The following is a 14,267-nucleotide window of genomic DNA, read 5'->3' as shown; positions in this document are numbered from 1 at the left end:
TTTTTGCACATTTATCATCTATTTTTTGTCGTTTTGAAGTTTGCTTGTTTTTATTTACTTGAGTCTCGACTTGACCGTTTTTCTCAGGAGGTTGGACTTCAACCTTTGTGCTGGCGGGTTGAACCCTCAGTTCCAAGACTTTCCAAAGCCTTGAGACCTCCCAGGTCCTCAGGACCTGAGTTTTCGCACAGTCTGAGGGCTGAAATTTTCTAAGTCCCACAGTAGATCTCTTTTGGATTTAACTTTCAGACAGTCCAAAGACTGATATCTTCTAAGTTCCTGAGTAGTGGTCTGTTAGTGTGAACCTTTCGACAGTCTGAGGACTGAAGTTTTAAAAGTTTCTCAACACTTCTCTATTAGTTTGAACTTTCTGGTTAACAGAAGCCTTAAAACTTGTGACCATGAGTCTTGATTTCACATTTAGACCATCCATCTGAGTTCCTTTCAGACCTTCACCTGTGGGTTCTTTAGAAATCCTGAACAAACTTTGATTCTCTTCACTGAACAATAAAGTTTGTGGAGATCAGAAGGTAACATTAGTTTGATCAATGCCTTCAACTACTAGTAGACTTTATCTGGAAAGCAGTTTTCTGAAATGAGTTCTTAGTAAATCTGTCCACAATCAAACCAAGAACATAGAAAGAGGAAATGTTTGAAATAACAACTTGATGTTTTCATTTCAGACTCGAAAACGCTTTAAGACCTTTATCTGTCTTTACTCATTTTGATCGTTTTATTGTCTCTTGTTTAATTTGATCTTCTCTTTTCTCTCTCTTTTCAAATGTTTTGTCTTCAGTTTGATTCTTCTTAAATGTTTAGTTTTGCTGTTTTCTCACCTTTTATTCTTTTCTAATGTCTAATTTGATTTTGAAATGTTTTGTCTTTTAATGTTTGTTGCTTTTCAAATATTTTATCGGTTTGATTGAAAAATTTCCTTTTATTTCCCAATGTTTAATTTTTAGATTAAATCTTTGTTAGTTTTTCTTTTAAATGTTTTACCACCTTTTAATGTTTAATTTTCTTTTTAAATGATTCATTGTATTTTCTGTTTAATTCCTATGTAAAGTTTTATTGTCTAAGATTTAATTTTCTAATTAAACATTTAATTTTTATTAAATGTTTGGTCTTTTAAAGGTTTAATAATCTAAATGTTTGGTATTTTTTAAATGTTTAATATTCTTCTTGTTTGATTGTATTTTTTAAATGTTTATCTAAATACTTCATCTTTAATGTTTAATATTTTTGTCAAAAAATGTTTAATTTCATAATTATTTGTTTTGTATTTTCTGTTTATTATCTAATTAACTATTTGTCTTAATTTATTATATTTAATGTTTAAGTTTTTGAAGTTTTATTGTATTAAATGTTTTTTTCATTTGATTTATTTGCTTTTTTAATGTAGTTTATTTCTCTAATCTTTTTTCTGTCAAGATTTTAACCCCAACTTTAAAAATAAAATAGACCCTTAAATCATGAAAATACTTCTGTTGTCACAATCATGAGTTAGTCAATTATTCAGTTTATCAATTCAACTTTAACACCTTTCACACAGATGACAAAACTACACAAAGAAAAAACTATGCTAAAACTATGATTAAAACTCAAAAACATAAAAAAAAAAAAAGATTTATCATGATAATAAAATATGTTGTGTCCAGGGGATGGAGGGAGTTTATTGAAGTCTTCTTGGGCTCACACAGTAAATCATTTAAAATGGAAACTTTTTATTCAGTCTAAGGAAACTGCAGAGCGACAGAAGAACCAACATTATCTCCCGTTTTCTCCTTTAATGAGTCAACTCTTCTGGTGCTTTCAGACCAAAGAACTACAGACTCTTCACAACCTGCTCAAACTCTTGGTACAGGACCTCATCACACGGGTCAAGAAGGTTTCCTTCTCATTTCTACTCTGAAGCTCACCTTCTCCAACTGCTGACAAATGTTTCTGCTGCTCTAAAGTCTGGTCTCCAATACTTCTTAAAAACTCTCAAAGTCTCTTCTACTGCAGGTTGCTTTGTAGAAATGTTACAGAAAACCTCACTAAACCACATGGAGGGGCCTCAAGATAGTCATCCAAATGAAACCGTACAAAAACCAAACTAGCACAACCCAAACGCTGAAGTCTCCTGCAGCCTACCAGAGAACCTCTTTAAACAGAGAATCAGGACAGGAACTCTTACCTTCTGGACAACCAACGTTGGTTCACAAACAAGAATACAGAATGTGTCTGACCAAAAACCTCTAAAGACTCACTACAGCCAAGATAAAGACACGACTCAGCTGCACCAAATCCACTAATCACTGCACACATTAGCACCATGTGCTAACTGTGGCTAAAGAACCACATTTACCAAGACAACTATCCAGTACAAAAGCCCTAAAACACACCAAGAAACGCATTAAAGAGGATTTTACTGCTGGAAGCTGCAAGCCAACGCCTAAAGAACAAACTAAGGCAATGGAAGCAAACCCAGTTCAGCGGTGAAAAGAAGGAGAGGAAATATTTGACTGCAGACATAAAGCAGGAAGACACTGAGCTGCTCAGGTGTTCCTGATAACACCAAGCAGCCACCTGGACAGCCAATAGGAACACAGCTTACTGGAAGTCCAGAGGGGTTAGTGAAGGAAATTTAGTTTAAAGTTGAAGCAGAAAGTTAACAGAGAAAGTTGAAAACAGGACAAACAGTGGTTTCCAGGGGGTTGAAAGAGTAAGTTTGCAACAACACAACATGTGAGCAGAAAAATCACAAAGTCTGTCTTCAGCTCAGCTGAAAATGAGTTTTTGTCTTTTTTATTGACCAAACTTTTCAGGAAGTAGATGAAGAATGACTAAAGCTCTCATGGAGAAGTCCACCTTATTTTGGATCCTTGTAGAGAGTTTAATCTTAGAGTTTGTAAAACTGTTGAGTTTTTAGAGTCACATGGATTGTTCTGACATTTAATAACCGAGTCCTGAAATAAAATTGCAGTTGTGGATTTCTGTCATTTAGTCTGGACTAAACGAATAGCAGCAGCAGAAATCTCAAACGTCTTTATGAGGAGTCTGGATTGAGGTTTCTCACTTGATAATATCAAAACATGAAATTTAGGTTGGTTTAAAGGAATATTCCACCTTAAATCTTTGAATGTTGACCTAAAAGGTTGGTTTCAGGAAGTATTCCACCTACAAGGTCCTCACACATCCACCTTAAAGGAACATTCCACCAAAAATCCCTGGACATGCACCTAAAATGTTGTTTTAACCGAGTATTCCATCCAAAATTCTCAAAGAGACCTGAGGGGCTGGTTAAAAGGAATATTCCCCCTAACACCTCAGCTAGGGCAGTATGTGTAGCCGCGACAGCAGAAAGAGGTCCTCTCTGGGTGGAAGAACCGTGTCCAAGTGGCAGCAGCTCCCTTTCTGCTCTTACCTTACCTCACTGAACTCAAGTGCCACAGAGGACTCGAGTAGTTGACGTTTCCTGCTGCAACCTTCTCTTTTTCAGCTTTCTTCCACATTCGATCACTCCCGACCTGGTTTTTGTTGACGTTTTTGACCCTTTTTCTGAGCTTTGACCAATCCGAGAACATGAAGTACGTCATCGCCATCGGCAGCATAACCGATGGAGGGAAAACCAGCCTCACCAACAGCCTGATCAAGAACCTGCCCAACTGCTGTGTGGTCCATCAGGATGACTTCTTCAACCCCTAAGATCAGATTGAAGTTAGTGAAGATGGCTTTATGCAGTACGATGTCATCACTGCTCTGGACATGGACGCCATGATGAGTACGATCTACACATGGCTGGAGAACCCGGTGAAGTCTGAGAAGTCTCATGGTGTTAATAACACCCTGGACACAGAGATTGTCCCAAAGTCCGACCACAAGGAGGAGACTCACATCCTCATTGTGGAGGGCTTCCTGCTTCACGCCTACAGGCCTTTGATGGATGTGCTAAACCAACGTTACTTTATTTCCATCCCATATGAAGAATGCAAAAAGAGGAGGAGCTCTAGGAAGTCCACGGTGCCAGACCCCCCCAGCCTGTTCGATGGCCACGTCTGGACCATGGACCTGCAACACAAGAACATCTGCTCACTGTGAAAGATTAGTGAGAGCAGCTTTTTGTGATTTCTTTGCAGAACACTATGATGTTTACTCAGCTGTGCACTATTAAATGACTTAAGAATATGGAATATTGCTACTGTTTATTATTGTTCTCTGGTTTACTTTTAAATGTATAGAGTGCTACTTACTGTATTTTATTGTATTTTAAAATTTATGTTACTGCACAGAACATTTCAGATTATTTTACCACAGATCAAGGGTGCAGATTGTTGTTGTTCACTGTGTATTGGGTAGCACTCATTTTGATTTAGACTGATTAGTATACAGAACCCTGTGATGTTTCTGGTATACAGCTGAGAATTAGTGGCTAAAAGTCCAGAATATTATTTCTTATTGTAGGTGTGATAAATGACAGTAAACATTCTGAGAAGTGGAAATTGACAGGGTTGTATATAGTGCTGTTCTTGCACATTATCTGTCACTTAATTGCCCTCAGGATTCTGTCGTTGAGCTTACTCGTTTTACATAACAGGCAGATGCTGCACCTGATGATGCTGTAACTCACATAAACAAGGAAACAAGTCCATCATAATTTGAATGTTAACAGTCCAACATGAAAAGGTCGTATACAGCTTTCCTATTGGGCTAAAGAGCCAAAACAAAAAAACAAAAAACATGAAAAATACTTTGTAAAAGCGAGAGGTCGGTAACAGCTTTCATTTTTTCTTACAACTTTTCGGTGGCCCCCCAAAATATCTGTTGTACCCCCCTGTGCCCCCACTAAAATTAATCTGGATCCGCCCCTCTTCCTCTTGTGAAGCATTGTAAAAGCATTATTCCACATCTCGACACTCTGCTTTTTATGGCTGACCAGGATGTATTTATCCAACGATGATCTGGAATGAGGAACACGACATATTCTGCACACGCAAACATTTTCTTAAAGTGTGTCACAGCATCACACGTGATTTCTCTCTAACCACAAGCGGGTTGCGATGACCCATTTGAGTTTAAATATGCCGATTCTTAAGAAGCTCTACCACACAGCAGGCAGGCAGGCAGCTGTGTCAGCTACTTATCTTGATACAACATCCTGTTTGAGCCTTTCTACAGAACCTGAGGAGAGACAGAATCTACTCTGCTTCGATTGAGTGTCAAACCCATCAGCGTGTTGGAACGTCTGCAGTTGATAGTAAAGAGCACTTTACTCTCATGGCTCGCTCCCAAACAAAAAAAAATGCAGTTCACTAGTAGAAAAATGCTCACATGACCCTGCAGGCAAATAACTCCAGGTCTCTGCTTGTCTGCAGTTAAATGTGAAGTTTGGTATAAGCTTCACAAACACTCGTTGTAAAAGACGACAAGCTTTTGGTGCAACAAGCGCACCATTCAGTGCTGCAGGTTTAATTACTGTGACATTTAACATTAGAGATTCACTGAGACATTTTTCCAATGCAGACATAAAATAAAAAATCTGTTGGAACGATATCAAACAACAGTTTTGCTAGTTTTTTCTTCCTTATGCTCTGAAAATGCTGACAGTCATCCTGCAAGTCAGCTCCTGGTTAATCAGTAAAAGCAACTCTTGAGGTAAGTGCTGAAAAAATAGTTTAGTTTTGACATAATTTAATACCAGAAGAAAATGTGTGAATCCAGTGCTGCTTACAGAGGTGTGTAAAACTGACCAGCCACAAACCTAAGGCCGAACTATCTACAGCCGATATAAAAAGTCTACACACCCCCGTTCAAATGCCAGGTTTTTGTGATGTTAAAAAAAATGACACCAAGATAAATGATTTCACAACTTTTTCCACCTTTAATGTGACCAATAACCCGTACAACGCAACTGAAAAACAACCAAACCTCTCAGGGAGGCGAAGTACAAATAAACAACTGAGATAATGAGGCTGCATAAGTGTGCACAGCCTCTTATAAGAGGGGATGTGACTGTGTTCAGATTTAATCAATTACATTCCAACTCATGACACACCTGTCAACATTTAAAGTGCAATCTGTCAGATTTGGAGCACTTTTGCAAAGAAGCGTGGGCGAATATTGCCACATCAAGACGTGCGACGCTGATAGACTCCTACCCGAAAAGACTGAGTGCTGTAATAAAAGCCAAAGGTGCTGCAACAAAGTGGTAGTTTAAGGGTGTGTATGTTTATACAACCAGGTTATTTTTAGTTTTTCATCTTTTATTTTTCCCCTTTAAAGCTTTCGGTTTGCTTTTCAATTGCATTGTACGGGTTATAGGTCACATTAAAAGTGGAAGAAAATGTGAAATTATTTATCTTGGTGTCATTTTTGTAGACTTTTTATATCCACTGTACATGTGACAACAAAACCATATAAAACATCAAATTAAATCAGTACATTTCTGTTCTGTTTGCTCAGTAGCTGCATCCAGCTGGGCGGCTGTTTGCAGTGAACAGGCACCTGTAAGAAGACTGTGTACCGAACCTTTCCATGTTTACGCATCATAATTAAAAGCTCTGCTGTCCCACTGTGTAAATACATCATCAGACCATTCATCATATCAGCTATATATTCATAAGATGTGCACGACTCCCAGTAAAATATGAAAAATCTCATTTACTTTTATGAGGATGTGTGTTTAGATTGTACAATCATTTGCCTTGCTTTCAAAAAGCTAAGCTTGTCAGGCTGTAAAATGAATAAACTCGGAGTAGCACCAGTAAACATTCAGCATAATGCAGATCGGTGTGACAAGCTGAGCCTCTGTGTAACATCAATGCTGGCACTTCTCTGTGTGGTAACCTAAAATGCTGAATTTAAAGAATCTCACGCAGTGCATCCCAGTGAAACGACTCGTCAAGCATCTTACAATCTCTACACAGTCACACTCCAGTAAAGTAAGAAACACGAAAATGGGAAACCAATGGGGTCACAATTCATCTCATTTTTTTGTACCAGTCAGTATTATAATACTGTGAGCGGAGTGCTTAGCTTCACCTATGGTTGCAATAAGCAGCATTTCACAGTTTGATTGTGAACAATCTGAGTTGTTCTTTTGCTTCTCCTGTATCCCATGAGCCTTTGTAGCCCTAGATCAAATAACATAGAAACAACTTGAGGACAGCAGATAGCTGATGATTTATCTCATCAATAAAAGAGTTGGAACTGAAGTAGTCGCTGCAGGATTTTGGAGGTGCTTTGATTGGTGCATGCTGTCTATAACCAACGCAGAAGCACCGTAGGAAGTTCTAAAATCTCCAGGAATCTCGTGCTAAGTTCAGTTACTGTGTTCACCACACCTCGGGAAGAAGAAGGTTGACACAGTGCTGCAGCTTAATGTGTAAGTAGCTGTTACAGCCTGGAAAAAGAGCAAAGACGAAGCCTTTTAGAAGCCCTGTGATTTTTTCTGTGTTCGATAAGAGGATGAATGTGACCGTTAGCATAGCAGACTGAAGGGTATCTGTTGAACCATGTATAGGACCATTAGCATGTCCACTTTAACCCTCGTGTTGTCCTGCAGGTCAAAATGACCTGTTTTAAAGTTTGAAAATGTGGAAAAAAATCTATATTTTCACAGTGAAACTTCTGATGTCCACGGTTTCTATATTTTTGGGTGGAAAAAAAGAAATGTTAATGTTTCATAAGAACATTCACAAAAAAAATCAGCCAAGTGTGGGATCATTTCAAAGGGGGAGAAGACAACCTAAGAGGGTCACATACAACATTAGGGTTTCTACCAGAAAAGCTGTTCAGTCTGGTGGTTAAGTCCAGCCCTGAAACATGAATGCAAAAATCACTTTCTTTGATGGTTCACCAAACCACTGATGATGTGGCCATGCGTCTTTTTTTTTTACAGCAGGTCAGTAAAGCCAACAACGGACTGACAGGCTCCTATAGTTTCTTCAATAACTGCGGTCACTGTACAATTAGGCTCATTACTAAAAAGTTCAGCCTAACTGCTGCCTTTTCTGAAGAATTCAGAATAATTACTGCTTTTGTCAGTGTTGCTGCAGCCTGCCTTCTCTGCACACTTATAATATTTATATTTTTAAGTCCCCATGTCAGCTGTTGTTTTGTATTTGTCTGTGATGTAGCACAATGCTAGCTTACTTGTAACATTCTCTGAGCCTTGGAGCTCAAATCTTTTTATGGTGTATGTTTAGATGATGAAGTTCAAAAATGTGTGACAACTAGTGAACTAGAAAAATCTTTGGACTATTTTAGCCCTCCAATTCTGCACCGAGAGACTAACCAGTCAGGCGACAAATTGACATTTGCTCCTACCGAAGGACCAACTTTTACAGTTGTGCCTTTCAGTAATAACAAGCGCTATTATTAAAATGTCAAAAGCCAAGAAGAACAAAACAAATTATGACACCATTGGTTTTCCGTACATGCATCCCTGTTCACCTCAACAATGACCAACAGCGTTCCAGAAAGCAAGCTTTGGATTTCAGTCCAGTCTGAGTTCTCTATATGGGGATGGAAACGATGGTCGGTAGTTCTCCAATAGGAGGCGGGTTGTACTTCTCCACCCTCATCAGCCGCCGCAGAATGTCGTCCCGATCTCGTGGCCATCCGTAAACATGTGTGTTCTGAAGCCAGTTGGGGACGTGACACTGATTACAAAACACACACACAGAGCGAGCGGATTATGAGACTGCTGAGGGTTTGAAGTGTAATTATACGCCTCCTGTCATCCAGGATGAAACCTACCTTTCTGGCCCCAGGGAACAAAATGGGAATGAACCTGAAATTCTTGCTTCCATTCTGGATGAATTCATTCTGCAGCTGCACACAAGAAAACCACACACTCCTCAGTCTTACCAGTATGAACAGTAAATCTGTCAGTGCTTGGATGAAGTAGTGACGGACTCTGACCTGTTTGTGGATGTAAACTGTGTTGAAGGTCCTCTCGTCGTTCTCCAGGCCGACGGGGGAGGCCGTCACCGTCTCGTAGTACTTGGGACTGATGATGATGATGATCAGATACTCTTTCTGGGTGAGGAGATGACATAAGATGACAGTTCATCAATACCTCTGCCTGTCTCTGAGCCTTTTTATTCTTGTGCGGTTAATAAATTGTTCGTTAAACATGCTCACTCTTGCAGACGGTGGTGCAACAGTTTGGCTGGGTTGTTATGTTACGCCAGGTGTATTTGGTCCATTTTGTTCGCTTGTGTTTTATCAGGGCTCCAGACTGCGACTAAATGGTCGCATTTTGTGACTAAAATTTGAGACAGTGCGTGTAAATTTTTCATCTACTCGCGCATGTGCGACCGGTATATTTGATGATTTTTTTTTTAATTACTATTGAATATTTTTTGTTACTGACAAACTTCTGCTCCACACTTCAGCCCAGTAGACAGTAATGTGCAAATGAGCTGTTTGCCAACCAACATTAAGTTCAAAAGAAGAAGACAGGACTCGAACACCAACGAAGAAGAAGGCGGGCCAATGTGTGTGAGAGCGAGGGACGAATGACGGTGAAGCACCTGATGTTTCACAAAGCCTTTATTTACGATCAGACTTATTCTGAACACAAATTCACCTTCATTCCTTCACTCCTTTCTTGTCCTCATTCCAGCTGCTTCTAAGTTTAGACACATCCTTTGCTAGACAGCAACAGCGTGAAACCGTTTTCTTTCAACTTTACGTGGATTTTCGGACTTTTCGGCAGCGTCTTCGTCATGTCAAGAAACCTCGTCTTAGAGAAACACTTCCTGTGCTGTGCCGCTGAAATGTTTACAAAATAAAAGCCCAAAGCATTAAAAATATGCCTTCAAAATAAAAGCCTGGAGGAAACAGTCATTTTAACACTAGCAAAACAAAGGCTTGCCAAAATTGATGAACTGATCAACAGACCTTTATAAGAGTAATTTACACATAATTCAGTATAAATACATAATGTGCCCATGCATAACACATATCTGTACTCAGCACAAGGTCTTTTTCATTACAGAGTTCATCCGTGGGAAATTATACATCAACTGAGCAGCCTTGGCGGAGTACTGCACTCTCTGAGTGCTTTTCTTATGTTGTGTCAAGTGCTGCACAATAAAATGTGAATTGAAAACATAGTTTCTGCATTTATTGTGTATTTATTGTGTATTTATCAGTAATACAGTGAAAATGACAGGAAATGTGAATATTTACTTTGCAAGTCGATTTTGGTGTGCGCTCCGAAATTTTCTGGTTGTGCTCCTAAAAAGTTTAAGTTAGGGGCCACTGTGCTCCTAGGAAAAAAAGTTAGTCTGGAGCCCTGTTTATTATGAATTAGAGTTTCTTAGAAAGCTCTGACTGATCTTACCTCACTGAGATATCGCTCCATGAAGTCGATCTTGCTTATACTTCTGAACTGCTGCTCAAATATGTCGATCTGAAACAACAACAAAACAACAAAGTCAGATTATTTAACCCCTGACACCCAAAAATGACTCTATAGCAACCTACAAAGGCAAAAACATAAACTATTACATGCACTCATCAATTAGTAATAATAAAATACCTGCTTGTTTTGCAATATCTAAATTTTATGCCTAAAAAATTCAATCATTTGAAGGATAATAGCACAACTAGAAGCACGCGAGCCAAATCCTCTCTATAAATAACCACAGGTAGCCTTCACTAACTAACATTATTGCCATATAGTTTGTTCAATTCACATAAATGAGGCAGCATCCATGGAGAATATAAAAAGCTGATATAAAAAAGCTTACAAGCTGAGCTCAGAGTACTTTTGCACTCTAGTGAAACAAACATTTTGGTGTTTTCAAACTCCTTTTAAATGTAATATTTAAATGTGTCAAGCTGTAAAAATGTCCTCACTGTAATATTTCTAATAATATCAATAATAACTTTCTTATTTTGCACTTGTTTTGACAGAGAAATCAAAAGCAGGACACCGAGACGACAACATAATACCAGCAAGCCACATTTTGAAGCCAAATACAGCAGGATAGAGTAAACAAAAAGAGAAAAGATGCATTAATACAAAAAGGCTGTACATCACTATTAGTGGACAGAATAATAAAAGCACATAAAGCAGGTCTATAAAATGAGTCAGTGAGCTTCATCTCCTCAGGCTAGGCATCACAAAGCTGAGTTCTCCTTCAGATTTAGACTTTCAGAAGAGCCAGAAGGGCTTCAGCTGTGGATCTGAGCTGGTTCTCATGGAGGTTCTGCTATTTAGCTTCAGGCCAGAGGCAGTCCAGCTTTAAAATCTTCAAAGCAATGCTAATTATGTTATAGTCACTTCAGGTTGATCAACAGTGTCAGACTGAATCGTGGTGAAACAGTGTTTGCTTCTCATATTCCTTAAAGTGTACGTTGGGGATTTTTTTTAAAACAGAAAACACTGAAACCTTCTTGAAAGCTCTTTTTTTCTTAGCTTTTCTGGAGTTTATACCCTTTACAAATAAAACCCTGTACGTACATGCGTGTCGAAGCCGTTGTGTCGCAGCAGAGCCACAAAGTTGATGATCTCTTTGACGTGTTTGTCGTTGTCCGCCTCGTAAGTGACAAAAACCTTCCCTGCATTCAAGAGCAAATGAACAAGCCTTTGAAGGAGTTTGCACAGCGGCTCAGTCAACAATTATCTGTAGATCTGGTGGTCAACACTCACTCTGCTCCAGAGACAGTGGCGTGCTGAAGGGAGGATGTCTCTCTTTGGGCGGAGCTTTGTGGCCACTGCACGAAAGTAAAAAAAAAAAAAAACAGTTTTATTATAAATACACAACATCTCACACAATCTTATCAGTGAGAGGCAGAAGCATGATTAAAAAAAAACTCACATGTGTGTGAATTCAGCTCCAGGAAGTCTGCAGTCACCTGGATCTGAAGCAAATAAGACTCACAATCATTTCAACTGCCAATGATTTTCTTCATTAATCAATTAATTATTTGGTGTAAAAAGGTCAGAAAATGGTGGATGATGTTGATCAGTGTTTCCCAAAACCCAAGAGGACAAATGTACTTTGTCTGACACTTAAACACAATCAGTTTACTGTCATAGTGGAGGAAAAAAAAAAGATAATATTTACATTAAAGAAGCTGGAATCTGGGAGCTTTGACTGGATTACTTGATCATCAAAACAGTTCAGCATCAGTTTAACATGGTGATAACTAATCGATTCATCTGTGCAGCTCTACTCTGTTATATTACAGTGTGATAAATGGAGCAGGGGTTGTCATTTCTGCACAGGGCAGACTTACAGTAGGGTGGGTATGCTGGGTGGTACTGAGGCCAGGGGTGTTTGTTGGCCACTGGGCCTCTGTTGAAGGCCTCAGGTGGACACTGAGCGCAGCAGGCGGCTCCTTGCGGTAAACACGAGTACGGCGACAGCGTGTGGTGGCAGAGCTCAGCTGAGGGCGGGTTGGAACGCAGAGACATCGGCTGCTCCAGGTTGCTCATGCTGGCCATGTGGCTGTTGGGCAGCGACAGGAACTTGTACCTGGACTGGCAGCTCTCTGCCGAGTAACTGGAGTAATCCTTCTGGCTCAGGCAGGACGGCAGGCTGTTGGGGTACTCCGACGAGCCGCTGGGGAAGCTCGGGTGGAGCCAGCTGCCCTCCACGTGGCTCGGGAACGGAGTTGGTTGGATGTACCCAACCGGCAGGCTGCGATGAGGCTGCGACGAGCAGAAGCTGCTCTGGGGGAGAGTGTGGACGTCTTGGTCCGACCGCTGCCTGCTGAACATAGAGTCATCGCGGTGCAGAACGTGGTCTGGAAGAGCGTGGTGGACGTCACGGGCAGAGGTGGAGTCTGGACGGTGGACGGCTTGCTGCTGCTCGGTGCTCATGGTCTCATCGTCCTCCTCAGGGGTGTTGTGGCGGCTGCTCAGCTGGCTGATGTGACTGTAAGGCAGGAAAACACATTTATCATGTCATGCTGCACCGCTGCATTTTTTTAACATGCAAGCTTTTATCAGTTCTCATCAAAGTGAGGAATCTACATGTGGCATCCGCCTTGCAGATAAACACTACAGAAAAAACCTGCACGTTATGTTGCACTGTGCTGCAGTTTGCGACGGCGTTTGTCACCTATTTGGTGCCGAGTAGACTGAAGTGGGCAGCATCACTGGGCCTCGTCCTCCTGACATCCATGTGTGTCGGGTTTAGGCTGCACCTGAGAATCTGTCCAGGATCAGGGTGTCACTTTAAACAGCACAGAGAGAGCCAAGCATCCGATATTTGCATTTTTTTCTCATGCATCAGCCCACACTTCAATGAGTGTCTTTTAGCTTTGACTGAAAGCACGGCAGCACATGACAGAGTCTCCCACACAGGGGACTTTTCTCTGAATGTGAGGTTGGTTTAATACTCAGGAGAAGCACATGTGGGAATAAGGAAATGCAGAATCTAACTGACAGGAAGAGTCAAACCTCAGACATTTCTAAAGATGAACCTCATCTCTAGATTTCTGAGTATTCAATAACGATCATACTTTACTGTATTCTCACTTTTTAAATCAGCATATACACTTTAATAACTGTCTCACTTTGAGTAACCAGAATAAGGAATAAATTAATCTGAACAAATATCAAGGGTCAGGTATTCATTTTTCCAGAACATTCTCTCCATAAAGCTGCTGAATATGACTTGAAGCTTGTGTAACCTCGTTTCAGAGGCTTTTATCTTCCAATACATCACAGACTGTTCCTGTAAATCACTCATTAGAAGCTGTGGTCGCCTGTCGTTCGTACTTTCCACTGAGGCTGACCCACATATTTCTCCGTCTATTTCTATATTTCTAGATGACTTTTAGAACACAGGTACACAAATAAATATTACATTTAGAAACTATTACCGGTGTTTCAAAGCGACATGTTGCTGGTTTCAGTGCGTTAACTCGAAGTTGAATTGTTCCAAAACATATGCGTAAAAATAGAAGTTTTAAAGACTCCAAACTTATGAAATGCTTTTTTCTTAAGACAAATTCACATAAGACTTACACAATATGGAATATTATTTGAAGTACACGAACAGGTAAAGTGACATAACATCAAATTAACTCACCGTCGCTGCTTGAAAGTTTATCAAATCTCCTTTAGGTAACTCAGCCTCCACCGGTTAACGAAGAAAATACACCCCAAAAATTAGTCTGAACAGCCTCGAAGCCTCTTAATTAAAGTAAATACTAATTAAAGGTTGTCCTACGCGTCGCGCCTGTAGCACTGAAGTGAAATATTGACGCAGTCACTGGAGTCGGTTTGTGTTTTTGATGCGCCTCCGAGGCGCGGC

At 40.0% G+C, this 14,267-nt stretch overlaps 1 protein-coding gene across 1 annotated transcript; it reads right to left on the bottom strand.

The window, feature by feature from the left end:
- Positions 1 to 5,413: 5,413 nt before the first annotated feature.
- Positions 5,414 to 14,231, bottom strand: traf3ip2l (TRAF3 interacting protein 2-like). Its single transcript, XM_022200315.2, has 10 exons — positions 14,043 to 14,231; positions 13,068 to 13,160; positions 12,241 to 12,881; positions 11,820 to 11,862; positions 11,651 to 11,715; positions 11,462 to 11,559; positions 10,337 to 10,405; positions 8,908 to 9,024; positions 8,743 to 8,817; positions 5,414 to 8,645 (listed from the first exon to the last, which is right to left on the bottom strand). Exons 2-10 carry the CDS (start codon positions 13,124 to 13,126, stop codon positions 8,499 to 8,501), a joined length of 1,314 nt encoding a protein of 437 aa, XP_022056007.2. The 5' UTR covers positions 13,127 to 13,160; positions 14,043 to 14,231; the 3' UTR covers positions 5,414 to 8,498.
- Positions 14,232 to 14,267: the final 36 nt, after the last annotated feature.

This window comes from Acanthochromis polyacanthus, chromosome 4 (assembly GCF_021347895.1).
Source record: "Acanthochromis polyacanthus isolate Apoly-LR-REF ecotype Palm Island chromosome 4, KAUST_Apoly_ChrSc, whole genome shotgun sequence".
In the NCBI taxonomy this organism is placed as follows: Eukaryota; Metazoa; Chordata; class Actinopteri; family Pomacentridae; genus Acanthochromis; species Acanthochromis polyacanthus.
Note: the sequence above shows the minus strand (reverse complement) of the source record. Positions and strands in the feature narration are given on the sequence as shown.

What these genes read in the sequence shown, in the direction of transcription:
- traf3ip2l (XM_022200315.2), bottom strand. Translation starts at nt 13,126, where the DNA reads ATGTCAGGAGGACGAGGCCCAGTGATGCTGCCCACTTCAGTCTACTCG. An exon ending in GGAGCTGAATTCACACACAT is followed by an intron (nt 11,716 to 11,819) that starts GTGAGTTTTTTT and finishes ACTTTCGTGCAG; the next exon opens with TGGCCACAAAGCTCCGCCCA. An exon ending in ACAACGGCTTCGACACGCAT is followed by an intron (nt 10,406 to 11,461) that starts GTACGTACAGGG and finishes TTGTTGTTTCAG; the next exon opens with ATCGACATATTTGAGCAGCA.